Source organism: Dendronephthya gigantea, unplaced genomic scaffold (assembly GCF_004324835.1).
Source record: "Dendronephthya gigantea isolate DGI-Jeju-01 unplaced genomic scaffold, DenGig_1.0 000042F, whole genome shotgun sequence".
Taxonomy (NCBI): domain Eukaryota; kingdom Metazoa; phylum Cnidaria; class Anthozoa; order Malacalcyonacea; family Nephtheidae; genus Dendronephthya; species Dendronephthya gigantea.
This window is the reverse complement of record NW_021163052.1, coordinates 1,021,394-1,048,264: the sequence shown is the minus strand read 5'-3', so window position 1 is coordinate 1,048,264 and position 26,871 is coordinate 1,021,394. Positions and strand designations below refer to the sequence as shown.

The 26,871-nt window shown below is 37.4% G+C and overlaps 5 protein-coding genes across 9 annotated transcripts; all 5 read left to right on the top strand.

Moving 5' to 3' along the window:
- Nucleotides 1–985: 985 nt before the first annotated feature.
- LOC114526843 (T-cell-specific guanine nucleotide triphosphate-binding protein 1-like) lies at nucleotides 986–4,697 on the top strand. The gene is made up of 4 exons (XM_028548370.1): nucleotides 986–1,167; nucleotides 2,502–2,620; nucleotides 3,129–3,581; nucleotides 4,564–4,697. Exons 1-4 carry the CDS (start codon nucleotides 986–988, stop codon nucleotides 4,695–4,697), a joined length of 888 nt encoding a protein of 295 aa, XP_028404171.1.
- Nucleotides 4,698–5,070: 373 nt separating this feature from the next.
- On the top strand, nucleotides 5,071–12,757 carry LOC114526904 (X-ray repair cross-complementing protein 5-like). 4 transcript variants are annotated; one of them, XM_028548445.1, is made up of 28 exons: nucleotides 5,071–5,102; nucleotides 5,260–5,373; nucleotides 5,687–5,738; nucleotides 5,985–6,101; nucleotides 6,251–6,268; nucleotides 6,389–6,437; nucleotides 6,970–7,092; nucleotides 7,219–7,333; nucleotides 7,662–7,726; nucleotides 7,813–7,930; nucleotides 8,345–8,495; nucleotides 8,596–8,705; nucleotides 8,926–8,988; nucleotides 9,189–9,326; nucleotides 9,421–9,511; nucleotides 9,718–9,778; nucleotides 9,911–9,986; nucleotides 10,229–10,293; nucleotides 10,450–10,510; nucleotides 10,609–10,679; nucleotides 10,945–11,050; nucleotides 11,170–11,242; nucleotides 11,415–11,527; nucleotides 11,705–11,795; nucleotides 11,879–11,946; nucleotides 12,071–12,139; nucleotides 12,279–12,323; nucleotides 12,721–12,757. In XM_028548445.1, the coding sequence occupies exons 1-27, from the start codon at nucleotides 5,091–5,093 to the stop codon at nucleotides 12,294–12,296; spliced, it is 2,208 nt and encodes a 735-aa protein (XP_028404246.1). In that variant the 5' UTR covers nucleotides 5,071–5,090; the 3' UTR covers nucleotides 12,297–12,323; nucleotides 12,721–12,757. The 4 variants fall into 4 exon arrangements, with proteins under 4 accessions (XP_028404246.1, XP_028404245.1, XP_028404244.1 ...); XM_028548444.1 differs by lacking the exon at nucleotides 12,721–12,757 and adding an exon at nucleotides 12,518–12,685; XM_028548443.1 differs by lacking the exon at nucleotides 12,721–12,757 and adding an exon at nucleotides 12,419–12,685.
- A 52-nt stretch (nucleotides 12,758–12,809) lies between these two features.
- Nucleotides 12,810–15,594, top strand: LOC114526906. The gene is made up of 5 exons (XM_028548446.1): nucleotides 12,810–13,366; nucleotides 13,760–13,951; nucleotides 14,053–14,185; nucleotides 14,588–14,895; nucleotides 15,114–15,594. Exons 1-5 carry the CDS (start codon nucleotides 12,911–12,913, stop codon nucleotides 15,396–15,398), a joined length of 1,374 nt encoding a protein of 457 aa, XP_028404247.1. The 5' UTR covers nucleotides 12,810–12,910; the 3' UTR covers nucleotides 15,399–15,594.
- A 49-nt stretch (nucleotides 15,595–15,643) lies between these two features.
- On the top strand, nucleotides 15,644–18,694 carry LOC114526907 (tRNA-splicing endonuclease subunit Sen2-like). The gene is made up of 11 exons (XM_028548449.1): nucleotides 15,644–15,900; nucleotides 16,004–16,106; nucleotides 16,201–16,258; nucleotides 16,340–16,559; nucleotides 16,638–16,772; nucleotides 16,850–16,985; nucleotides 17,510–17,546; nucleotides 17,629–17,761; nucleotides 17,938–17,971; nucleotides 18,047–18,102; nucleotides 18,333–18,694. Exons 1-11 carry the CDS (start codon nucleotides 15,712–15,714, stop codon nucleotides 18,408–18,410), a joined length of 1,179 nt encoding a protein of 392 aa, XP_028404250.1. The 5' UTR covers nucleotides 15,644–15,711; the 3' UTR covers nucleotides 18,411–18,694.
- Nucleotides 18,695–18,795: 101 nt separating this feature from the next.
- Nucleotides 18,796–26,671, top strand: LOC114526997 (cingulin-like). Of its 2 annotated transcripts, XM_028548554.1 has the most exons (7): nucleotides 18,796–19,047; nucleotides 19,946–20,084; nucleotides 23,481–23,545; nucleotides 23,648–23,707; nucleotides 23,886–25,645; nucleotides 25,965–26,076; nucleotides 26,153–26,671. In XM_028548554.1, the coding sequence occupies exons 1-7, from the start codon at nucleotides 18,997–18,999 to the stop codon at nucleotides 26,249–26,251; spliced, it is 2,286 nt and encodes a 761-aa protein (XP_028404355.1). In that variant the 5' UTR covers nucleotides 18,796–18,996; the 3' UTR covers nucleotides 26,252–26,671. The 2 variants fall into 2 exon arrangements, with proteins under 2 accessions (XP_028404355.1, XP_028404356.1); XM_028548555.1 differs by lacking the exon at nucleotides 23,648–23,707.
- Nucleotides 26,672–26,871: the final 200 nt, after the last annotated feature.

Below are 26,871 nucleotides of genomic sequence, written 5' to 3'. Positions count from 1 at the left end.
CTTTTGATTTTCAATTTCAGTACGCGAACTTCCTAGATCTTGCTTCCATTTAAAAAATTTGAAGAGAAAACGAAATAAACCATTTGTATTCTATTGGTATAACAGACATAAAATAAACAGTATAATATTACGAAATAGCTACGGTTGATTAGCGACTAAATGCCCTTCAAGCGAAGGGACTTTTATTGAATCTTTCCGGCTTTTGGGGACGTTTAATGAATGATTGACCTGAATGCCACGCTTTTTCTTATACAGGCTTTATGTCCCAAAAAAGTAGACAATCTTCAAATGACTCAATTGTTCAAATCGAAAATATTGTTTTATCTCGAAGAGCATTAACATGAAGCAGACGTTTCCCAATTTGTTGGCATGTTGTCAGCAACTTGTTTTGTTGTCCTGTTGTTATGCGGCATTCCGCATCCAGTCAAAATTATTTAATTACGAGTATGATTTTGCCATTAATTGCACGACTTAATTCGTTCTATTACTTATTAATTACATGCTTTCTGTAATCAACTTGTTTAAAAGAAATGTCCTAAAACACAATATGTTGAAGTTCAGTATATTGAATTTTGCTCACGACAATTCTTATTGAATACAATAATTTGAAAACTGGCACTCAGGTTAATTAAATACAATTTTGAATCAAATTTAAAAATTTATCATAATGAATAAAACATATTATTAACATAAAAGGGTGCGATTAATGATTAATCGCATATAGGGTATATAATTAGCCGGGTAATATTGTTATCTCAATCCTAAACCAAAACTAACAAATCACCTATATAAATAAGAAATGTAGTTATCAATCAAATATTTAGGCCAAATGAAAAATATCATTGGTTAGCACGAAATATTGTTGCAATTGCAGTAGCCAATCATAAAGGTTTTGTCTTCGATGAGGGGAATAAATTTCCCAGTGGGGACAAGCCTTGACATTCGCAATTTGCACTGGTACATCGTCTACTGGACTTTAGGCTCAATGGAGCAATTAGACCAAAAGGACATTCGAGATATACAATGTCACATAAACGAGCACGGAGTGTCTGGAGTAGGAGAATTGTTGAAATCGAAACTCAACCAATGGAAGGATGTTGAAATCAACATTGGATTAACAGGTGCTTCTGGCGCCGGAAAATCGAGCTTCATAAATGCCATAAGAGGGTAAGCTAGTTTAATCGTTTGCCTTGAATAAAGTACACTCATTTTTAATCCAAGTGCATGATGAAGAAAATTCGTAATCAAAATGATCTTGTGAATTATCTGCGAGAAACTACCAAATGCGAATGCATGTATGTCTCTTTTAGTTCATATATCTGGCTTCATCACACTAGGAAAACATCGCATAATTTGTTTCTTTAATAAATCAATATACAATACAATTTCAGTGCAAAACTATCGAGACGTTAGCCACCGCGGACAATTTTCGTCTGTTGATTAAGCCCCGTATTTACGCGGATATATTACGTATTTTTCGACAGAATTCACGCGTCAAATATAGTTTGCTCGTGTACGTTTCAGAGAAAAATTTTTCAGCGAGTCAGTGTATTGCGACAAAATGTCGAATGCTAATTTGAACGATCGGCTACCTCTCATGTATAAAAATGCTACTGTGCTGCATACAAGTGCGGTTGTGCTTCATAGAAATGCTACTGTGCTGCAAACAAGTGCGGTTGTGCTTCATAGAAATGCTACTGTGCTGCAAACAAGTGCGGTTATGCTTCATAGAAATTCGACTGTGCTGCAAACAAGTGCGGTTGTGCTTCATAGAAATGCTACTGTGCTGCATACAAGTGCGGTTGTGCTTCATAGAAATACTTACTAAAATACTTTTTAAAATAAAATAATTTTTAGAAAAAAATTTCCCGCTCTTTTGCAATTTACGCGAATTTCTCCTCAGAAGTACGCAGGCACCTACAACACGGGGATTATAGCACAGAGATTATAAGTAACACTATTGGAGGCATTGGTATCAGAAACATCAGTCGAAAAAGGGAATGCGTTCATCAAAGGCAAACTCAACTGAGTCCTGGATGCTAAGCCAAGCACCTATTGGCTACATCAATGCCTTTCCTTAACAACCACGTTAGCAAGAACTAAAATTAAACAGTGTTTTTAATCTGATTTTACTACCTAATTAGCCATCCTGAAATGATATTTTAGGAAAAAAAACATTTGGAAATAGAAAAAACTCGTTAAAAACGGCATATTTTGGCCTCGGATATCGTGAGTGAATATCCGGGACATGGATTTTCCCCACATTAACGCGCTCCCCAATTTCCCCTCGATGCCCCTTCTAGTGTTATTTATAAGCTCTATGGTTTTAGCAGTGACTACGAGTAGTTGTTTGGCGACTACGAGTTTTGACTGATGGCGTAAGCAAACAACGTGCGAGAATGACAAATCTCGTACTCGTAGTCACTGCTAAAGCCCCTAATTGATCAACGGTTACGGTAACTGAATTAATTGAGCTTTTATAACCCTTGATAATTACACAGCCTTGGTGATGATGATGAAGGAGCAGCGAAGACTGGTGTCACAGAAACAACAAAAGTGCCGACTAAATACCCTCATCCTACCAACAAGAAGATCAAATTCTGGGATTTGCCAGGTGTTGGTATGTACAAGTTAATCATTTGTTCAATTCACTGGACTGATGTTCTGTCTATCTATCTGTGTCCAGCCTAGTGCCTAGCTCTCACGCGCGTTGTAGCGTTGCCAAGCCGGGTTTTCAGCTGTACGTGTTGTGGGAGAAGGTATTCAAGGTAAGCTGTTGGGGGTCGATGTCACACCTACGCCAGTTCAGTTGGAACTAGTGCCAGGTACAAGCTCCAGAACCGCTTAAAACTTGGCCGTGTCCATGCATCCGTCCCATCAGTCCGTCCATCTAAATAATCTGTAAATCTGTAATTCATGAGACAGAGAACAGTTGTCTCAGACGGGATTTTCTTTCCAAACCGAAACTATTTCGATTCACAAAAATAGTCCGTGCACGGTGCACTTATATCACATAAAATGTTTTATTCCCAGTTGGCTCCATCTAACTCGTATAGCGGCGCCCAGTGGACTGACCAGAAAATGGAAAATTAGTTTTTCTGCATCAGTGATAAATCTTTTTTCTTCAGGAACACCAACACATGACGATGTTGCGGAATATTTTAAAGAATTTCGATTCGCAAATTTCGACACCTTTCTGATCTTTGCCGTGAAACGTTTTACTATTAACGATTACTTGTTTGCCGAAGAAATTAAAAAGAACAAAAAGTTGTTCTTCTTTATTCGCACTCACATCGATGTCGACATTGCTTCCGAAAAGCGAAAGAGATCATTTAATGAAGAGAAAACCCTAAAGCGCATCAAGGAAGATTGTTGGAAAAATTTGAAAGATGAAAGATATCGTCGTGATAAGCAGGAAGTTGTGTACCTCATTAGTAATCATCACCCAGACAAATGGGACTTTTCCCTTCTCACTAAAGCAATCATTGATTCGTTGCCGACCTGTCAGAAAGAATCTCTTACGTTCACCTTGACAAATTTCTCCAAGGATTTGCTAGAAAGGAAGGCTCAATTCCTTCAAGGTAAACTTGGGATATTAGCTCCGATTTACAGCTTTTGGAAATGTTCGGTGACATTAATATCACAGATGATCACGTTGACTCGTTTTACACTACGCGCAATTTCAGTTAGGTTTGGTACGGATGAAATTAGGACCATCTATTTAGGCAGTCAAAATTTCATCATTCATTTCACCATATAATATGATATGATAGGTGTATAAAGTGATAAATGTAGTGGTAGAAACTAACCCATACAAAATCGTCCGGACAGAGTGCTCAATGCTTGCGCAGAGCGATATAGCACAGGATGAGAAACACGAGTTACTTCATCGAATTTTATTTACTACAGAACTGTTTCGTATGACAAGCATTAAGCTTGCCACACTCATCAGGTAAATTCTTAACGCTTGTCATACGAATCAGTTCTGTAGTAAGTAAAATTCGATGAAGTAACTCGTGTTTCTCATCCTGTGTTGGATAACAAATCTATATATATATTATGGATTTGTTCGTAGTTAATCAGAATGCTCAATACAAATTAAATAGCATAGCAAATAAACCGAAACGAAGCAATAAATCAACAAATTACGATCTTAATTTTTTATTTCGCTACAAATTTATTTATGATATAATATTGTCATGTGATTGTAAAGAGGGCTGAATTTGATGTTACGTCGTAAAAGCATCACGCTCAGTTACTCATTATGTATTTTAGATCGAATTTGGAAGGTAGCAGCTGCTTCAGCCACCGGTGCATTAGCTCCTGTGCCTGGGTTATCTATTCTGATAGATATGGCCATGATTTATAAAGAGTTGAGTCTCTACAAATCACAGTTTGGTTTGCCAGAAAAGGAATCCAAAGAATTCCAAATGATGACCCGTGAAAATCAGGAGAAAATTCAAATGTTTTCCGGGTCAAATCATAAGGGAATTGCGAAAGCTCTTGCCTCGTACACTGCCAAGAGTGCAGTAGAAGAACTTGTTCGATTTATTCCCGTTGTAGGCCCTTCTATTGCAGGGAGCATTTCGTTTGCCGCTACTTATAGTTTCCTGAATGAAGTCATTAAAAAATTTAAAAAAACAGCACTTGATGTTCTGGACGAAATGCGGGATAGAGTCATGGATGAAGCGCGTTGAATGCGTGAGGATTGCTTGTGACGAACATTGCATGATTTTTTCATCTTTTGGCTTAAAATTGTAATGACTGTATAAATGTTAGTATCTTTAACACGCTCCCTAACCCTGGTTATTTTGGATTGTTAAACTTTAAATATATTATAAATATAATAAATAAACTATAAATAAACTATAAACATATTATGTATAATATGCCATATATTATATATATAATAACAAGTCTATACTATATTAAAAAAGAAAACAGGGATTAAGATGACAAATATTTACACAGAATAATAATGACGTTTCCGGCTTTGGTTCCGGGCAACTATGACGTTTCTTCTTCGCGGGCATGTTTGAATTCGCCCAAAATCAAATCATTGCCATTGGTAAATAAAGTAAAAATATAAAATGGCGGGTAAGGTAAGTGAATTCAGCTAATCGTTCGCAATTCTTGCTAGATTTCATGCTTTTAATCTATTTTTCGTTACGATCCCTGTTTGCCAAGTGTATATAAAATTGGATTCTTGTTCATGCGTGTCTGAAAGTAACCGATCGTTTGTTTTCGTCCGATTTCTAGACGTTCCTTGCACTCATCTTGGATGTTGGCCCAGCGATGTGCCAGGCACCAGCTGGCCATGAAACTGCACTGGAAACGTCGGTTAAAGCGATAAAGATGATTCTTACGAGAAAAGTATGAGATAAATTTGTATATTTTGTGTGGAAAGTTTGTTTAAGCTATGCGTGGGCAGTTTTCATTGTGCACGTACAGTAGACTTTTAATACTACAAGTGTATTGCAATTATCGTAAACACGTGTACTCAGATTTGTAGCAAATTCATGCATTGAGCAGTTTCTCTAATGAATTTTTATTTGAATGTAAGTTTGTAAATCGATGCACCGAATTTATTTTTTCATAAAAAAAATGTGATACGGAGCAGAATCGCATCGCAAAATTCAACGTTTGCAGCGCCAGTGAATTGAATGGTGGTTCATCTTTTTTTTAGATGTTTACCTCGCCTAAGGATGAAATAGCTCTGGTTCTCTTCGGAGCTGAGGGTAATCTAATTGTTGTATCTTATCTCTACCATGTATTTCTTTATGTGATAATTTATGTGATCGTTTGTGGTTGATATAAACGGTTTCATGAACATTGCATGTATTGCTGAATGTAAATCTAGCTGTCACCATGAAGGAAACTTGCACAATGCAGAAATCAAACCTGCTTTTATATATAGTAAAAAGCAGGACTGATACTCAATACCTATTAATCATCGATATATTGTTTTGATTTACTAAATGCAGAAACCGAGAATGAGTTGGCAGATGGTTCTGGTGGGTATGAGAATATCAAAGTTGCAAGAAAGTTTGCTTGCCCTGATCAGGATTTTCTTCAGTATGTTCATGATGGAATCGTTCCAGGTATATTGCTTTCGATTATTACGATTTTAAATCTTACTTCTAGAATACCAATAAGCAAGTTTTTGCCAAACGAATTCTCTGATAACCAGCAAGTTTCAACACACACGATTTTTTGCTGTTATGAACAAAATATTTGTGTGTCATTTTAGGGAATGAGGAAGCAGACTGTATCCTTTCAGTCCATTCGTATTTGCAGAAATAATCCCGATAAAATAATTTCAATTGCATCCTGCCCTGCAATATTGATTGAACTCTTCATGTCAATTGCTTTCTTAACAAAAAGTCAGTTGTTGATGCAATTGTGGTTGCTACACATCTTCTAAACCAAGCCACAATGTAAGTATATACCAACCCATTTACACAACGAAGTTTGTCACACAAGTTAAACTTTTTTCTGCTGTCGTTTGTGCTGTTTGTACCGAGGTTTAGATGCTGTTATATGAAAAACGAGCATTAACATGTTGGTAGTGTTGTTATGACTATCAAGATGTGTTTGCATTTTCTTCTCAAAGTTTGGTGACATGCTGTCAACGACTGGTTCTTGTTTGACACATAGTCATAATTCGTTTCGACTTCTTTAACTTAACAACCGAGTTTAACGCATTGTAAGGTGGAATCATGGACTGTCTATACATTGATAAAGTGCTGCAAATGCAAAATATACTACTGTACCAGGTCATTATTCAGGGGGTGAGGGTCGGACATGTCCACCCACATTTACGAGTTTTATAGCATAACCATCAGTACAATCATCTCATAACAGGCTTCGCCCTATTTTCTCTCTTGTCTTTATTAATTTTTTTGGAGGAAAATTAATACCCTTGCAGATTATTTCATGGGTCCCATCTCAGAATTCGTTTTGTTGTAGGGGTAAAAAGTGTGGTGAAAAAAACATGATGATGTTCTCGAATTTTGGATCCCCTTTTGGAGATGATGGCTTGGAGGCCATTATCGATGGCATAAAAAATTTGGAAACTAATTTTACAGTTGTGTATGTGTGTGGATATCTTTTTGCACGATTATATAACGATATTTACGAACACGATAAAGATTTTGCGAGAGGATAATTCACGTCTCTCGTTCTAACGGATCTTAGATGAACCTAAATTTCTTTCAGTGGACCAAACTTACATGATGATGATGACGAGGATGATGGTGATAATGACAGCACGAATACTCAAGTGCCAACCAATGCTGGACGAGCTCACAGAAAACCAAAGACGGCACAACAGGTCAACATTTTTGTATTATTTACTGCATAGTGCGTCGCGCATGGGACCCGAGATAAAAAGGAACCTGGGTGTGGCCAGGGCGCCAATGAAATAAGAAGATATGTGGGCTACGAACTGTCAGAAAATTTTGCAACGATTTAGAGACTTCAAATTAAAAAAAAAATATTCGTGCCCCTTGGGCGTGTCCCCTCTCTCTATATATAGGTGTTTTCACGACCATATCACACCGAATGTGCCGGGACCGAATTTTAGCCGAGGTCCTACGATTGAGTAATAATATCGTTTTACCTCGGTCTGGATTATTATAACTTTGATAATTTTCTAATAGAAACTTGGTGAAGAATGCATAAAACAAATCCTAGGCGAAGTGGAAGGACAGACATTTACTTTAAGGTTAGATTTTACTCGACTTTTATGTTAGAAACACACCCGTTCCTGAAAAAGTACCAGGTAATGTGTTTTGTTGATTCTATTTGTAGCGATGTATTGCCAATGTTGGCCTTCGTTGAAAAGAAAGCAATCAAGCAAACTACAACGTTTCGTGGACCTCTTCAAATTGGATCGAACATCAAGATAAATGTCTACGGTTATATTAGGGTAAATAAACTTGATTCCTCACGTGAAATTTGGGTCAATAGTAGTTTTCAGCACAGTAAACTGTCGTGGTTTGTGTCTGAACTACCTAAAAAAGATATCTCAAACGTGGTGGTCTAGTGTAGTTAGTATTCTGCAAAAATTAAGCTGTCGTGGTTTGTATCTGAACTACCTGAAAAAGATATTTCAAACGTGGTGGTCCAGTGTAGGTAGTGTTCTACAGTAAGCTGTCTTGGTTTGTGTCTGAACTACCTGAGAAAGATATCCCAAACGTGCTGGTCCAGTGTAGGTAGTATTCTACAATAAACTGTCTGAACTAAATTAAACATGGTGGTCCAGTGAAGTTATGGTACTGTGCAAGGTAAAGCTGTACCAGTCAAACAGCGTTCAATGATTACTCACTACAATATATTTCAGGTGAAAGAACAGAAGCCAGACTCATGGAAAAAGCTCTCAGCTCCAGCTGAAGCTTCGCCAGAACCGGGCGACATGGGTGTTGCAATACAGAGAACCTATCATCGAGATGACGAGGATGAAACTGAGGTTGAAAAAGAGGATTTGGCAAAAGGTTGGCGAAAACTGGGCTTCAATCGCCTCAACAAAAAACTTTTTTTTTTCATTTCAATTCCTGTTGACTACGTATGGTGATCTAATTGATTCTCGTTTAGGTTTTCGTTATGGTAAAACTTTGGTTCCATTTTTGAACGTCGACCAACAGAGCATAAAATTGGAAGCAGAGAAATGTTTAAAAGTGCTTTGTTTTACGCCTTCGTCTTGTGTGAGTTAAAAATGTAGTCTTTGAAATAGAACTTGTTGGTGCAGTGGTTCGTTTGTGCGTACCTTTGTTTATTCTGGTAATGACAAGGAGTGACATGCATAGTTCTTTGGGAAATAGTTTATAATGGTCTAGAAATATTCTTTCTGGATAGTATAAAAATGGTAAAACTTTGGTTCCAAGGCATGACTGTAAATAATTTATTAATTTTTAACCAATTCAGGTGAAACGACATCAGTATATGGGTGACAGTGTTGTAGCTTTTGTCCCTGAACCTGATGACCAGGTGAGTGTATCAGTCGGCGAACGTGATTGGTCAACGTATTATTGACGGTAATGGTGGTGTTATGGTCATATTATCAATTGCGATGGTTATGTTAACTTGGTAAAATAGTCGCGTTGGTGATGGTAATTTTGGATGTTTATAAGTGGATGGATTTTATAGATAACGTTGACTGTAATGACAGTAAACATGAATCATTTCAGGCTGCAGCTGTCGGTCTATCAGCCATCATTCGTGCTCTATACGAGTCGGACAAAGTCGCTATCGTGAGATACGTGTTCAGAAACAATGCTACACCAAAGATTGGCTTTCTTAGTCCACACATCAAAGAAAACTACGAGGTAGATTCTAATCCTATTCCTTATGTTTTTCCTTCAAAGAATATCGAAAAATATCGATTATTTAGACTCTGCGACGAATTATTTTCCTATTTAGTGTTTGTTGTTTACGGCTTTGCCATTTGCTGAAGATATCAGACAGTTTACATTCGCCTCTCTACCGTCAACTTCGAAACAAGAACCCACAGGTTTAAAATTGATTGAACTTTTTTAGTAAATTACGATTTCCTTGTATACTGAGATTCCCTGTGATGCAAAGTTTTATGGTCCGGCCTCAATTGACCTCTGAGCCTAAGGAGTACGATTGAGTTTTAGCTTGTCTAAATTCGGTGGAAATATAGCGAATTTGAATATCAATTAATGTTAGTGAACATATCAATCCTTCCTAATATAGATGAACAAATGGAAGCTGTTGATGATTTTATTAACAGCTTGATTCTTGGCAAAGAAAAAAGGTCTGCTATTTATTCATAATACCTCAGTCTTTAAAAGTATTGCATTGAATACAAATACTGTGATGGTCCAACAAGTGATGGCCCAGTCAAGGCCTTTCAACAACCGCCAAAACAACTCCTTTCCTTCCCTAGCGATGCTGACGAAGGCACAGAAGACGCTTTGAAACCGAAAGAGATATTCAATCCGTACAGACAGCGACTTTTTCAGGTATCCTAAGAAAAAACTAAATTTAGTCAACTATTCGTTTGTTAAATAAATTAGCTTGTAGGTATACCTCACTTAAGTATTTTATACTGTCCGTTAACCCGAACCTGTACGTGGTGTACCTACAAACTAATGTACTTACTGATGTCGCCATGAAAACATACAAGAATATTGTCCATTTGTTGGTCAACTATTCCTTTGTACACTGTGAACGATTTTTATGTTGAAAATCCATCGATGTTTAGTGTATCGTACATCGGACATTAAACCCCGGAGAACCTCTCCCGGACATTGATCCAGTGATTGAAAGGTAAGAATGGATGAGGAGCCTTTTGAATACAACTTGATCAATTTAATCTGCCTGCTTTATTTATCCTTATTTTGACGAAGTCCAATACTCTAGTTCAGCAACACCTGATATTTTCATGTTTCCAATTTCACGAAATTTATTTCCTCATGGATATAGTTCCGTTCAGCAACCTCACGATATTCAGGTTCAGTCAGCCGCTCATCTCGAAAAATTAAAGGTTTGTACCATAGAGTTTAGAATGATAATTCATAATGTTTAATTAAGTTGGCGTAATATGGGATGATGAGTGCAAGGACAAAAATCTTATTTGTGTAGGAACTGTTCCCACTGGAGGTTGTCGAGAAAAAGAAATCAATGAAAGATGAAGAAAACGTGTTCAAGACGAGGTGAGACCATAAAAGTTTGAAATAGCAATTGAAATAGGATTGAAGAAATAGGATGCCGTAGCAACAATTTCTCTTAAGAGAAATCGATCGGCGATTACACGAATATATCAATATACACGCCCTGCCCCCCCCCTCAATAAAGCTCCTAGGTTACGTCCCTGGTGCTCACCAAAGACGTTGATGACCTCTGGTGGGGGGGGGGAAGTGAGGTGGATATTTCTGTGATATTTGTGGATATTTCTGTAATACCTGTTTCAAATTTCAGCATGGATCTTGGTTTAAGTGACGATGGTCGTGAAGCGAAACGGCCGAAACTCGCTGGCGATTCTGTTATCAGCATGGACGACTTAACGAAATCTGAAGTTACTGAGGTGACTGGAATTAGTGTATTTTTCGATCATTTGGAGCACGGACTCTCGTTTGATTGAGAAATCATGGAAGGTTCTGACGGTTCGAAATTGTAACTAGATCTATTTTCATTTTTGTTTAGGTTGGAACTGTTGATCCTGTTGGCGATTTCACATATCTTGTGAATCTCAAAGATGTTGACCGCTTCAGCGAAGGTAAAATGTAATCATTGTCACCTACTACATTGTCATCTCGTATACTTATTGAAAAGAAAACTGTGAGATTCTCATTACATATGAACGGAGGGTGATAAGAGCTCTCTTGCAGGGGGAGCGATTCTTGCACCATTCTTCTCCACAATACTATGTTCCTATGTCATTTTTTCAGCGTCAAAACAAATGAAGGATCGCATTCTTCAGCTTGTTTTGGATTCATTCAGAGACGAGTTTTATGACAAGGCAATGCTGTGCATACATGCATTGCGTAAAGAATCCATCAAGGTTTGTTATATCTCCATGTTTATCTTCAGAAAGAAACCTAAACTACACCGAATTTCACACACGACAACTCGTAGATCAATTTCTTAGATCCTTTCTGCTGAATTCCCTTGAATGGTTTGATATTTAAAAGTGAATTGCACAATCAGCCATTGATACCTCGATATCAATTTCGTTAAGGCAGTGGAGGGGCAAATGTTCAACACCTTTCTTGAAGATTTGAAAGAGCAACTTTGTAACAAGGCATCGTTCTGGGCTCGAATTAAAGAAGGTAAACTATAGGGGGCCATATTTCTTTCGACGAAATGATGATTTGCGAATCTCGTTGTATTTTTATATAATCGATATTTTCAGAAAAGGTAACTCTGATCAATAAAAACGAATGTGGCGATGTAAATATCACAGAGGAAGCTGCAAAATCGGTAATATTTTTTATTTAATTTTTATCTTATTTAAACTTGGGTATTTCTTTTTGAAAAACGTCAAGACGTTGTTGAATTGGTGTGATATTATGGTCTTGTATTTATGCTGAAAACATGTGTTTAGTTTTTGGAAGATGTCACCAGCACACCGGAAGAAACCCCAGAAGAACCAGTGGAAGACATCGACGATTTGGTAATTCCCTTTATTTTCACACCAATTCATTTTTGCTGTGACACATTCATGAGAATGTGTTTTTGCCTCTTGTCTAGTCTAGGTGTTTGTAAATATTTTACATGGTACTTAGACTTTTCTATATTTTCTCGTTTTTCAGCTTGAAATGATGGGTTGAACTGTACTGTTTTATGTCTACACTACAGTAAGTCCACCCGCAAATTTATTGGTATAAGCTCAGTTTATTGATGACAGCCATTTCCATTTCACCTTTCCGAACATTTCCGTACTTCTTTTAAGTTTTGTTCCTTCATGCGTTGATGAACGATTGGCGGCAAAAAAACGATGAACGTTTGCCCCGACGCTAATTTATAGTTAACGTTTATTTGTTGATTGTAGATATAAAGAAGATATCCTAGAAATGTACAGTTTTTATACATTTACACTTAGCATTCTCAGGGTTTTTGTACTTTGTATTACGGACTGCAGTTTAAGTTATGATCTTTTTGGATTACAAAACAAAACATTTGAGTTTTTGAGGCAAGAAACTATAGAGTTTTGAAGACTTTTAAAGCTGTTTTTTTTTTCACTTTTAAAAACAGAAACCATTCTGATGATCCTAACATGAAGTATTTCTCGTAGGTAAACAAAAACACTTAACAAAAACTATCCCCGCCGCGGGTGTATTAAATTTATTGTAATATATTTATTATTCTATATTATGAAGTGGTATACTTAAAAGTACGACTTAAAGGCACGCAAAGGATATAATGTCTGTTAGCTAAACCGAGTATGAAGTTCTCGTTTCAAGCTCTTCAACTTTGTGTTGAATGTGTTCTAATTGCTACTTCCTCGGTCGCCGAATTTCCACCGAAATTCGTGGAGGATCCTTCATCTGTTTTGCCGTCTGGTCATTTGAAACAGTTTGGCTACCATCGTCTTCCTGAGGGACCTGTCGCGGAGGAAAGTGGTTTCTTACATCCAAACATCTTCTGGCAGAAATATGTCAGCATTCATAAACCGATGGTGTTTAGACAAGCGGTTGCAGACAGCCCAGCAATTGTGAAATGGAATGATGCTTATCTGGCTTCGGTGTATGGCGACTTAGACTTGCTTTTGGAAGTGAAAAGAGAGAATCGAACGAAAGCGCCCGGTAGGACAAACGTAAAGTCGTTCTTGGAGAGGTACAAGGAAGAAGATATATACGCAGTGACCTTATTGCCCGATCCGATGAGATCTGAAGTTCAGGTAAATATCAATTATATCATACAGCTAGAGTATTAATTATTAGAGTATTTATCATAGAGGGTAAATATCGCAGGGTAATTAATCATAGAGGGTACGTGTACATCAATATGACAATATCATAGAGGGTACGTGTATCAAAAGCACAGCAAACTCTTTCATCCTGTTTATGAAATTTGCATAATGTATCACTAATTGATGAAAATTATATGAGTCAGTTGCACTACCATTTAAATGTGTTTTGCAGTTCAGCTACTTTAGGTAGGAAGTAACTTCTGCAAATTAAAGTGTTTCCACTTTTTAGTACACTGTTTTCACAGTGTTTTGTAAACCTGTAAGTATGGTATATACAGAAGTACGGATCTAGAATAACAGTCCACGTTCGGTTTTTCAAAGGTTCCAACCTGCCTGCTCTGCGGGACATTCAGAGATTTCATGCACGAGACAAACTTCTGGATGAGCTCAGGAGGAACTAGGTCTGTCATCCATTATGATGCTGATGAGAATCTTCATTGCATTATAAATGGGAGTAAAGATTTCATGATGATGGAAAACAAGTTTAAGAAGTTCTTACCAATGTTTCGAAAGGTATTGTTACAAATGTGTGTTTGTTAATATAACACCAATGCCAATAGTATTAACATGTATATTTCACAATCCTGAATGTTCTAATCAATTTGATTTTTTAGAAACAATTCACTGGATCAGGCTTCTCGTCCTTGGACCCAGATTCTGTGGACTTAGTGAAGTATCCTGATGTTGTTAAAGTTCAGTGGACCTATGCTACACTTTATCCAGGCGATTGCATTTACATACCATCAGGTAGGACTTGTACATACCATTATTTGTTGTCTTCAACACTCCCTTTGTGAAAGATTGCTGGTTGTATTGCAATATAGATCTGGCATATTTGCACTTCATTTTCATTATTATAACAACAGCCTGTAACAGTGAAGAACCAAGGCATGTGGTGATTAGCTAGCTGAAGGTTGCATCCAAGTTCTATGTAGAGATCAGTGGCTAATAGTGAGCACACCTTATAGTGCTTAGGGAAAGTGCGAAAGACAGGAAACTCTCTTCGTCAAGATTACCCAAGCACCCCCGGGCGCCCAGCTCTTTTAGACGTTGATCTCAAAATAACAGCTGAATTCACTCCTTATGTTTTTCACCAAAAAAGTCAACTTGAATATCCTTCTAGTTGTGAATGTCGCATTTTCGTTTCAGAATATTTACACCAAGTACGTTCATACAATCGAACTATCTCCGCTACGATGCTGTTTACAGCAGACACAGAAAAATCTTTTCATGACACGGGGTGTGAAGACACAACTTTTGACTATACGCCCCTGAGTGATATAGACGTTCACTGGACTTATCAGAAAGGAGACAGGACCATTGACATGGGTTACATTAATTTGGAAATCGTAAGGAAAAATTTGATGGACATTATTGACGAAACGGACAAGGGGCAATTTACAGCTGATGATTTTGCGTATTTTTATGACATGGTGGTTGAGGGAAGAAAGAAAAAGGTAAGCGGTTTCTAAGAATCCCACTGAAAAGAGGTTTAAATTCAGGTTCACAATTATGCAATCGGTGAATTTATCTGCCTTTTCTCTGTTGACGATGTCTGTTTTTTGAAGATTACCTTTTTGTTTATAGTCTGTATTTATACTTGTAGCTTTCACTCGTTTAATTTAATTTTATTTCATTTCAGTCGGGTTTGGAATTATCGCATCTTTTTTTCTAGGTATCTGATGAGGCAAAAGAATTGTTTAGCAGAGTATTCGAAGTGGATGGGAACACCGCGATAAACGAAGAGGTAATTCGGCAACTTCCAAGGGAAAATTTGAAGATTCTCGCTCGAAGCATAGACAAACCACATGGGCCTGTACTCAAAGAGAATGGAAGCAGTGAAGATGAGGAGGATGATGAAGAGGATGATGAAGAGGATGAAGAAGAGGATGAACAGGATGAAGAGGATGAGGATGATGATTTCAACGCCAATATAAGTCATGATAAAGACGAATTATAATACATCTTGCTGATCAAAATTGGTTCCATTTTGGATTTTTCATTGAATTGAATTATTAGTTTTTGTAGTTCGTCTGAGCAGACGATCCTTTCTTAGGAAGCTTGCTGATATAGATCGAGAAATTTAACTAGTTTTGTATCGATATTTTTTTTACGATAGTCAATCTGTACGCTTTTGCTTATTTAATGTCTTGATATTTATCTCAAAAATATATTTTTCTGCCGCAAACGGACGGACTTATTAAAGTTCAACTATATTGTATCTAACATGACGTACGGTTGGGCCTTAAGTGAGTGACTCTAAGAAAATCAAAATGGCGGATTCGAAAGAGTTGATAAAACCTCGTCGTAAACGTCGGCGGTTCACGAGGCCAGAATACCCCTTTCCAGTACCAGAACAATGCAGTAAGGTTGAGGATAAATGGTACTATTATCAGGGGTTTCTACGAGATAATTGTGTTACTGTTGAAAACATTGGTGATCTTACATTGCTTTACAAAATGGTAGGTATAAGGTATTTAGTAAACAACTTTCTTTTTAAAATATTGTGTACTCCGTTGCCATATGTGTTTGAAAACGATTGACATTCTATTTGTTTTTTTACAGGGCTTCTTTGGCAAAGGTATTCTATCAAGAAGTAAACCAGAGCATGAGAAGATTTCAAATGTTTCTCAACTTGCATTTTCAAATTCCGACAGACTTCGACGACGTAAGAACGATATGTGTGTACAATGCATTAGTTGTATAATTTATGGTACGCTAGCCTACATGTGTGAGTTTTGATCTTTTCTGGTCATTTCTAGTTCCACCAAATGAAAGACGAATTCGTCAGTCAAAGTTTCGCAAGTGTAGAAAAGAAAGGTATGCTACACAACCACTGATCTGTAAATAATCCTGGATAAAAATTAAATACCTAACAAGACTTAGAAAACGTTTTGCCAGATTTTTACAGCATATGAAATGGAGCAAAATGTGTCATTCATCTGACGAGAAGGAAGTCTTGGATTCGAAATTAGAGAACCAGTCTTCTGACGAAGATACAGAACAGGGGATTGAGGAGGATAGCAGTGAACGTCAGGGAGCAGGAATAGATAACGATGATTATGTTAGAATAGATGATGTTCTTCAAGAGTTGGTTAACAAAGACGTAAAGCAGCCCAAGGTAGTAGTTTGATATCTTGTTTCTCAAACCTTTCAAGTAATTCGATAAAATTAGTATGTGAAATTAGTATCTTCCTAGGATTCCGAAAATCCGGGAAAACCGGATAAGCCTGATCCTTACAAGATTTACGAGTTTCTTCAGCTCACGTTTGAAGAAGCATTCTTTCTAAGCTTTGGTCTGGGTTGTCTTTCTGTTATCACAACTGCTGAAGAGGTAAACCGCTGAGCTACTTTTTTGCCCATTCATATTTGCAATTTCTGCTGCGAACTCATTTCACGAATGCTTTTTAGAAACTGTCGCTTTCAACAATGTGGTCGGAGTTCAGTAGAAGAAACGTTGATTTTGTCAGAAACTACATCGCGTATCATTACTACCGCAGCAAAGGCTGGGTTCCACAGGCCGGCCTGAAATATGGAACGGATCTTGGTAAATCGATTTGTATATTAAATATACGTGTGGTCTGATTTCAGGCAAATAAGTAATAAAGTTTCAAAGCAACAAACGGATTTCCCTAATGCCAGGGGCGGTTAATTTAACGGTCTCGTGCAACTCTTGGGGTCGGTTGTATCAAGCCCATTTAGCTTAAACGGTGGTTAAGTTCAAAATGGAAAACAAGTTTATCGTTTTATTCAAGAAGCAAGCTAAATGTTTTTAACCTTAATACAAAGATAATAATTGTTTACAACTACATATTCAGTACATAATAATTATTCGAGAGAGATGTAAGGGTTTTATTTAAATTTGACTTATCCACCGTTTAAGCTTAACGGGCTTGATACAACCGGCCCCTGATCTCTTTTGACCAGGGCTTGAGGGTTGATTTAACTCTCATGCAAACTCTTGCTTGTCAACTCTCATATAACTTCTGTTAATTTTCCTTCAAATTGAGATTTAATGAAACTACATTATAAACTTCTATTCTCACTTCTTAATTGTTATTTTTCTTGCAGTTCTGTACAAGAAAGGGATGCCGTTCTTCCACTCCAGGTAATTGCCATAAGTTTTTTAAGGAGAATAAAGATTTCTAACTCGATTTATGAGGTGCTTCTCTGAATTTTTCTGAGTTTAGCTACGCGGTGGTAACAACGATGGTGAACGAAAAAGGCGATCACCTTGAATCTGAGATGAATATTTCCAGTGGCGGGAAATGGACTTGGAAGAATTTGATATCTTTGAACCGTTTAAATGAGCATGTTGCTAAGGTTTGAGGGGATCTTATTTTTCTAAAACACTTCCTGGGATATTACTGACAAAGATCTAAAGATTGGTTTTAAGTTCTACATTGTATTATAAGATATCTTACGTTATCCTTTAGAACCTAATGTTGAAACTTATAGATTCCTTTGATGTCTCTCAAAAGACTCCTTTTATCTTTTAGGAAGTGTTGCTGTTCTCCGTGACCATTCCCACAGGTATCTGGTTTTAATATGTCATTGAAACATTCATCAATATTCAAAGATTTGACAGTTTTACTTGTACAATTTCAGGAACAACGGCCAAAGAATTGGAGCACCCAAGCATTGTTAAGAACTGCAAAGTACAGGTATATTTTAAAGTGAATAGACCCTTCCTGAATCTGCTTGAGCGCACACAAAACAATAGCTTGAAAACGAGGCGGGCAATGAAATCGTTGTTTCTGGGATGGTTTTCATTGCCCGAGAACAAATTCAGGAAGTGTCTATTTCAAGCCACAGAGCAATCTTTGATTATTTGCCTCTCGCAGTTTATACGTGAATCCTGAGCTTAAGTCGGGTTAAAATTTGTGTTTCGAAGGAGCTGGTAATGCGACGTTGGATCCCGAAGCGTGAACGAGAAAGGTCCTCGGCTGTTGGTCGTGGCTGGACGGTGTAACTTGAGGATTATGGTTGATAAAAGAGGACAGGTTGAAATTGTGTTGGATTAATCCTGCATTACTAAAATCCTTGCTTTAGGAGAGAACACTATGACCGTTTTCTCCGTATCCCTTCCCAAAGGGGGAATGAGAAATACAATGTAGCTACATCCCCTGAAATGTACCTTTGCATCCTGCCATTGAATCAAGATGTTGAGACAATATGAAGTTTTGACGCGACAATTTTTCTCTGGGTCAATTCACTGCGGGCGCAGAAAATTGTAACACATAAAAAACGTAAATAAACAAACCGAAAAAGCGCGTTTTTAACATTTTTAAAAGATTTTTACACGTGTTTTAGGACGATTTAGTTTTTTTTAACCGTTTAGCAATTTTTGACTGCGTGATTTTCCCAAATACGGACAATGTCATTGTAGAAGCTTCTTTAGTGTTTGTCTTTTGAAAATATTTGTCCCGGATCGATGATCAAGCTCGCAAGATTAATAGTCTTTGTTCAATTGAGCGTTCTGATCGAGGTTTCAAAGTCGCTTGGATAATTTGATTCTTGCTTGTTTCTCGACCATATGCCGCACGAAGCCGTTGTTCATGGCTAACCCTAACGTAGAAACCTCACATAGGCTTGAAAAGGCATTCAAGGTATGTAAAAACATCTGGAAAATACGACAATCACAGCATCATGCTGGACTTGTTTACAAACTTAATTATTGCTGCCTCCTCCGTTCTGCTGCCTGCATATTTACATTAAGCTTAAACCAATTTCTGCCTTATATTTTCCCAGATTTTCACGTTTGTGTTTAGAGTAAAAGCTTAAAGTAATTTATATTATATTTGATTAAACAATCATGTATATACTTGTCGATAAGATCTTTGCTTTTATTTGGAAAACGCTTGACTAGTCACCAAATACGGGCTAATTATTTTTATCTCGATTTTTTATGGCATTTGTTGAGTGGAGAATGTGCTAGTCGCGCCTGTTCTCCTTTCACTTGTAATGTGTATGCAGCCTTATGGATTGTAAAACTGCATGATAGAAAAACTATATTCATCCAACATTTTATCAGGAAAAATGTAAAAATTTCAGCATTTCTTGTGTACATTGCTTTAATTATTATTAATGATGGGTACTATAGGGGTCTTGAGGCTAGATTTATGCACTCAAATTTGTTTCTTATTTGTTAAAAATATTAGAAAGGATCCCTGTAATTTACAATTTGGTCCTATCTCTAAAACTAGATTCCAGCATTCCACATGCAAACAAGCATGGTTGCCCTGTAGTATATAGGCACAGCTGTTTCTAGGCATTGTGTAACCAGTTATTGTTATTAATCAATAAAGTTTTCAATCTGGGTTCAATGCTAGTTCATCATCCTGTATTTACAAATTTCATTATAAGTTTGAAGTGTGCATGGCTGTAGCTTAATATACACCAGTGTTGTATTGTAACTCCACAAATATTACTTGTCAATGGTATAGTGCCCTCTGATGTGTACCCTGTGGTTTCTCTAAAGTAACATCATTTCGCTAATGATTTTAGGTGATTTCTGTGGCCACAGCAAGAGGAGATGGCTCAAGGAATGAAGCTTTATCACCCATCACTTCACCAACTCAAATACAGAAAGTTTCCTTGGTAAAGTTGACACCATTGGAGGCAACTAATGCAACTCGGACATCAGGTAAGTTGAGATAAAATACTCAACATTCTCTTAACTGCTACGTAGACAAAACATTTCATTTGCATAAGACATGAATTTGGGAGTCTCGGAAAGTTCCAAACTGGTAACTTAATACTTTCCTAAAATACAAAAAAGTTCTTGTATGCAGCTTAATAGCTTAGAGCAGTTTTTAACTCCTGAAAGGAAGTTATTAAAAAGTCAAAACTAAAGTAGGCTACACACGTAAAAATCATCATGTTGATGCAAATTGTTAAAAACAGGGTTAAACAATGTTGTGCTGCACCCTGTGAACATTATTGTTAACAATGTTGTTGAACCTTGTTGAATCATCAATGTTGTTGCAATATGTTACAACAACATTGCATCGTGATTACATCAACATTGATGATTCAACAAGCTTTAACAACATTGTTTACAATACTTTTCCCAGGGTGCAGCACAACATTGTTCACCCCTGATGCGACAACCTGATCAATTTTTGGCCATGTAAATTAATTTAATCCCGCAGGATTCATGACAATCTTCAAATCTCTGTTCATACACATGATGAACTGTTGGCTAAATTGCAGAATACCCGTCCACCACTCATGCAAATAACATACCCATTATTTCACTGGATACGCGGATACGCAGTCGAAAATTGTAATGCAATGAATAGGTCAGCGGTAATTAGGTTTTTATTACATAGCCTTAATGTTAGTAATATTTACCTGAGTTTATATTGCTTGTTGTCGCTAACAACGCTGTACAATGCTTGTTGTCGTTTCTTATTGTTTGATTATTTTTAAACATCCGAACAACTTCGATTGTGTTTTCATGAGACCAGTCGAATTTCGGTCGTGCTCAATTCTGTCTGGTTCATCTGTTCACACAGAAATATTTATACATGCTGAACTGTTTAGACATCCATTTAAACCTGAATATGTGAATCGCAAACATGAACTATCCATTATCCAATGAAAAAGAAGAACGCTGAAAAGCGAAAAATTCGAATTCACACAAACACTGAAACTTTAAAATGAGCCCGTAGTGCTATGCAAAAGAATGTCAGCGGCTTGCGCAGTTCGAAACGGTCAGTTACGGTCTCTTTTTTCCGTTTTTCTCCGTTTAGTCATTTTCGGTTGCGCTTTTAACAGTCTTTTATATGAAGCGGAATTAAAGTCCATCTGAATTAAATATCTGACCGGGCATGATAGCCCACAATCCACTTCATCAGATATGATCAGACATCACACAAAATATCATTCCGGCAACATTAGTAATATTGACTTCACGCGGACACCGTCATACCGTGTCGGAACAATCAACCGCTTTTCATACCATGAGTATCGCAAATTGAGATTGAGTGCTTTTTCACACCTTTCCAACAAAGTACACATTAGCCACCTGCAGCTGAAAATTGAAAAAAATCTCAGCAAATTTCCAATCAAGGATTAGAGCCATCGGTATAGTACCTGCAGTTCATGTAACTATGATTGGAAACTAGAAAAGGTGTTTATATTTTCTCGATTCTCGACGTGAATACTAAATTTTTTGCAAAAGGCGGGAATTTGATAGCCTGTTGTTGTTGAATGAGTTAATTCTTCAAATGGTTCTCCTCTTTGCACGCAAGCGCTCTAAATCTCTTCAGTTTTGTTTTTGATAACTTGATAAGTTCCATAAGGACGTATACCCATTATTTTCCATCGAAACGACACAATTTCCTGGGTTAATAGAGCAGAAAAAAGCGATTTCTGGTCGATTCTACACGATACTGGCAGCCTTCAGAAAGCTCTTTATTACATGTTTTGATCTGTGGGAAAACAATACCGTTTTTTATTGCAAGACAAAACCACGACCGGGTTTGCGTGGGTTAATACAGGCGCTAATTTTCAAACTTTGTAAAGTTATGCAAATCGGCTCAGTGTGACGTTTGTGAAATCAGCAAGAGTTGCTTCAATTCTAAAGAAAGAAGCCGATTTGGCAGCACTCTCTCTCGCGACGTGCTTCCAGAATATTCAAGTTTGTTTTGTTTTAAAGTGAGGATTCTAACAGTATTTTCAGGCGATTTTGAGAAGCATTTATGACAGTTATTGTTGAAGTTTTTTGGTAAGCATTTAACAACTCGCTTTTCGTTTATTTCTGAATGATTAAAGACACGATACTCAGTCGTTTTCCCGCTACAAGGATACAAATTACATCGATATGTAACGACTAACGTTTGTCGCTTGTGGGGGATGTGAATGTGGCCAATGGATTGCTAGAAATATATTTTATAGTTGCTTTTATAATTTGAGAGTTATTGAACTTATTACGCGATGCTCAAAATGTTATGCCACAAAGCAGATTAGCTTACTGCTGGCAATGTTGCCTATATAATAGACTTCGTGACCTACGTTATAACTTGACCAATAACCATGCAAAATCATCGCTGGATGTGCAATATTTCTTTCGACCACAGCCACTTGTATATCGCTTTTAAGCTTAGTAAATTTCTACCTTTTGATAAACTTAAAAATTCCGAAACGAATTATGATTTTGTTATAATTTTTAGTAAAATCGGAAAAGCATATATCTTTCTTGCTATATAAAGAGATATATATAATGACTTGTCTTTCTAGAAAAGGATTTCCGTTTTCGTATAACCATGTATATGTACCGGTATTTTGAAATTCGCTCGATTTCTCAGGAGAACTTTAATCATAGGAATTTAGGTGGAAATTTCCTACCGTTACTCTGCATGTTGTGATCAGTTCGAAAGCTTCCTGATCGGTATACATGCAGATTGATACTGAATTTTTTATATGATTTTGTTTGGGATTATTCTAATTATTACAGGAACCAATTAATCCGAGTTTAAGTTGTGTTCATTTGAGAAATATTGTTGTGATATTCAACATAATATTGAATCACACAAAAAAAATGCATAATTATTATACATATTAAAAAAGTTTTCTACCTGGTGGTCTGTGTTTAATTGTTGATATAAATCGCTGCATTAAGGTCTATTTACAAGATGCAATTTTGCTAATGGACGCTTAATAGACAGTTGACTTGCAATGTATATGGCCAGCAAATCAACTAAATCCATCGGAGTACACATTTATCAATTCATACGTCAGAAGTAACCTCGATCCAACAAAATTGGGTTGTGTGAAGAGACATTTAGGTTACTCTAGCCACGTTTGTCAAGTCAAGATTACAACATTGTGCAAATGTCTAAGGCCGTTCTATAAACATTTGGTTAACTTTTAACTGTGGTTATTGGCAGAATCGTGTATTTTGAAGATAACTACGATTTAACCATCCTTGATGTAGTTAAAGAGTTTTATACAACTTTATCTTGACGGTTAAATTTGAAATACCTACTATCATTGACTTTCGTTTTACTGAATTCACTTTCTCTTGCTCATCTAGCTCTCTCCCCGAATACGTTGAATAGACTCGTTGAAGAACAGGCAAAATCCCACGAAGCCATTGAGGTATGTTAAAACTGGTGTCAAGGGGGGCAGAGGAGGGGTTGGCATATCTATTATATAATATTATTTGGTCCTTGCATAACTGTCATTTTGTTCCACCTTTAGGCCTTGCAGCAACGTGTGCAGGCAGCTACGCCAAGTAATTTTTTATCCGATGCACGCAAGGTAATTTTTTACACTTATTCACATAATCCGGGCTTATTTACACACAATTCAGCGATGAATTGTCCTTCATTAGCTTAAAACGTGGTTTGTTAAGGTCTTAATCGTCTCAATCGTCGTAAAGTTGATAAATTTATAGACTTAATTTACTTGCTCCTAATTTGTGTTCCTACCGTCCTAGGAATTAGAGCAAAGTGCCGTAAAACAAAGGAACGTTTTGAACCAAATACTTGGCACACCTGTGCCGTCCTCGCCGGCGACGCTATCGAAGACTAGAAAAGGCATTCAATCCGCCATGTTGGATATTTCAAGTGACGCCATGCATTCAACACCGCTTGCCCAAAAACTTTTCCCCGCTGGCTCAGATTTTGGTGATGACATTGAACATGAGATCCTCAACAGGAAGGACTCGAACAGAAGGAATAAGAAATCCGATACGGATAACGATACCGGGGTCGAATCCGATACGGGTTCTGATCCCTGTGGTGAAGATGACGGTATCAAAAAGCCTAGAGTGGAAATGACTGGAGTATTACCTACGAAAGATCCTGACCGGGCCAGACATTTTTCCCCGATGGGAAAAACGGCCTTCTCGCGTGAATCGAATTCAACGCGTGGAAAGCACAAAGACGAATTGCTGGTGTATCTTGAAATAATTGAACAAAAAGCATTAGCTGTTGAAAGTTTGATAGAGCAAGCTAAATTAGATACGGTGCTTCACATACGGAAGCAAATTGAAGCTGAATTCAATGGTGTGCCTTTGCAAGAAATCCCCGCAAAGTGCCATCAGAAAATCGACCGCGCTATACAGAGATATCTGGAGCGAGAATTGGAAAAGATCCGAGCGAATTATGAAAACAAGGAGGCTGGGAGCGAGCCACATGGCGAAGTCGAGAGAATTGATAGAGAGAGCAAACAGAGTGGCATGGGGAGAGGGAGACCGAGCGATGAAATTCAGGACCTGGAGCGGGAAAACGATGATCTGCGAGATAGAATAGGGGGTCTGGAAGTGAGTGTCGACCGGGTCGACAGGTTGTACTTGATGCAGAAAAAGGAAAACGAATACTTGACCGAGAAGGTCACGAAGTTGGAACGACAGTTGGCGAATGAGAAACTGAGGTATGAAAATGATCTGAACAATGTCAAAAACGACTTTGAGGAAACGAGAAAGGATAGGAATTTTTCGAAGGAGAAAACCATCGCGAGTAAAATTGACTTTGGAAACGATTCTGAGACGATGGTTTCGCTTTATCGTAAGTTGGAACAAGAGGAAAAGCAGAACAAAGCCTTGAGAGTTGCCGGAGAGGCAGACCAGACGACCATACGATGTCTTGAAGGGAAAGCAAGCGAACTTGAGCGAGAATTGCAAAATTCAAGGCGAGAAGTGAGCGACTTGTTGCAGGAAATCCGCGAACTGCAAGGCCACGCAGAAAGACGGGACAGGAAGTTGCAGGAATGCGAGGCTCATTTGAAAGAGGTCTTGGACGAGAGACGAGTGCTTCGGGAGACCTTGGTGATGTCTGAACACGAAATATCGCTTTTGGAAAATAAACTAGGAGACGACAACAGCGGTGCTTGGAAGGACAGCAAGAAGGAGATCTTAGGAGAACTACGAAAGCTTGAAAAACACATCAAGGTTATACATAAAGAGAAACGAAAGCTCGAAAATAAATATCTTGCTTTTAAGATCGAGAACGAGCATTTGAGTGATTCACTGCATTCGTTCAGTAAGACCAAGGATATCTTGACTCCAATGAGCAGTTGCAATGTTAGTCGAAATCAGAGCACGTTATCGTCGCACTCCAGTTCGAGGTCTTCGTCGCTCGCGGGCTCAGATCTGGAAGACGAGGAGGCCGAGGATAGTCGTCATGTAAGCCGAGGGAGAATTGCGCATGGAACTGGGCGGAGGCGAAAACGGAGCGTACAGGATCAGAAAGACAAGTAAGTTGCTAAATTAACTTTTTTAAAAACTACAAAGCTTTATCAGTTCTAAACTGTTCTTCCTAGAGGTCCAGTAAGGATCATCTCTTATTGATCCAGTGTTCCTCAGGAGGAAACCTAAACTAAACTAACTTTATTTATACTGGATAGCTCTATCAGTTCTAAACTGTTCTTCCTGGAGGTTCAAAAAGGATCATCTCGTATTGATCCAGTGTTATACTACAGAGGAAAACCTAAATACTGGATAGATCTAACAGTTTTAAACTGTTCTTCCTATAGTGGTCCAATAAACTTATAAATTTATCATTTGATTTTTAAGAAAATTTGCAGAAGCTGTGGCAAGAAAGCTGATGTTTGCACAACAAGTTCTCAAGGATCAAAATTGTAATTTTTCTAGTTTCGAAAATTCCGGGGATGATCTTATCAATGAAGTAAGTGTCTCTCAAGATGGAACTGAAAAATCTCCTGAAGATGTCTTTTTTATCCATATCTTATTCGCTTTTGTAGGCAGACCAGCTGGTTAAAAAAGTGGACAGTTTGCAAGCTGAGAAGCTTGCGATAAAGATGGAGCTTGAATCTGTACGATCAGCCCAACCGGTTTCCTAACCACCGAACCATGCAGTGTCTCTCAACTCGTGTTTCATGCACTCGTGGCTAGTGTATATGGTGGAAAATGTCGAAGAAATCTCTTAATCTTCATTTAGTAAACTTGCGAGGTTTTGTGAAATGTGAAAATTATAGCCCAGTGCCAGTGGAGTACTTTAGTGCATTTAGAAATTCTCCATGCAAATGAAATTCTTAATAAAAATGTATATTCAGAATTCGCCAACTTTAAAAGGCTGTATTTTATTATCTAAATCTGCTATTTTGTCAAATGAAAACTTTTTATACAATTGGTTCACAAGCTATTTACATTCATTTTTTTCACAAATATTTTTACGAGACCTATTGTGAAATTTTATACATGAAATCGTTGTGTGATGCTATTGTTAAATGTAAATACTAGATGTTGTTACTGCTAGTGCAAGTCGCTTACAAATTATTCATAGAACAATACATATGTTACTTTGAATAGACGAGGTATTGCACATTTAATTTGTGAAATTAAAGTGAGGTAACACATGATCATGATAATTATCATCATGGTTACCATGGCAACCGTCATTGATTATGCTAATATTGATCATGATCATCATAAGGATCATTATGGTTGCCATAGCAACCAT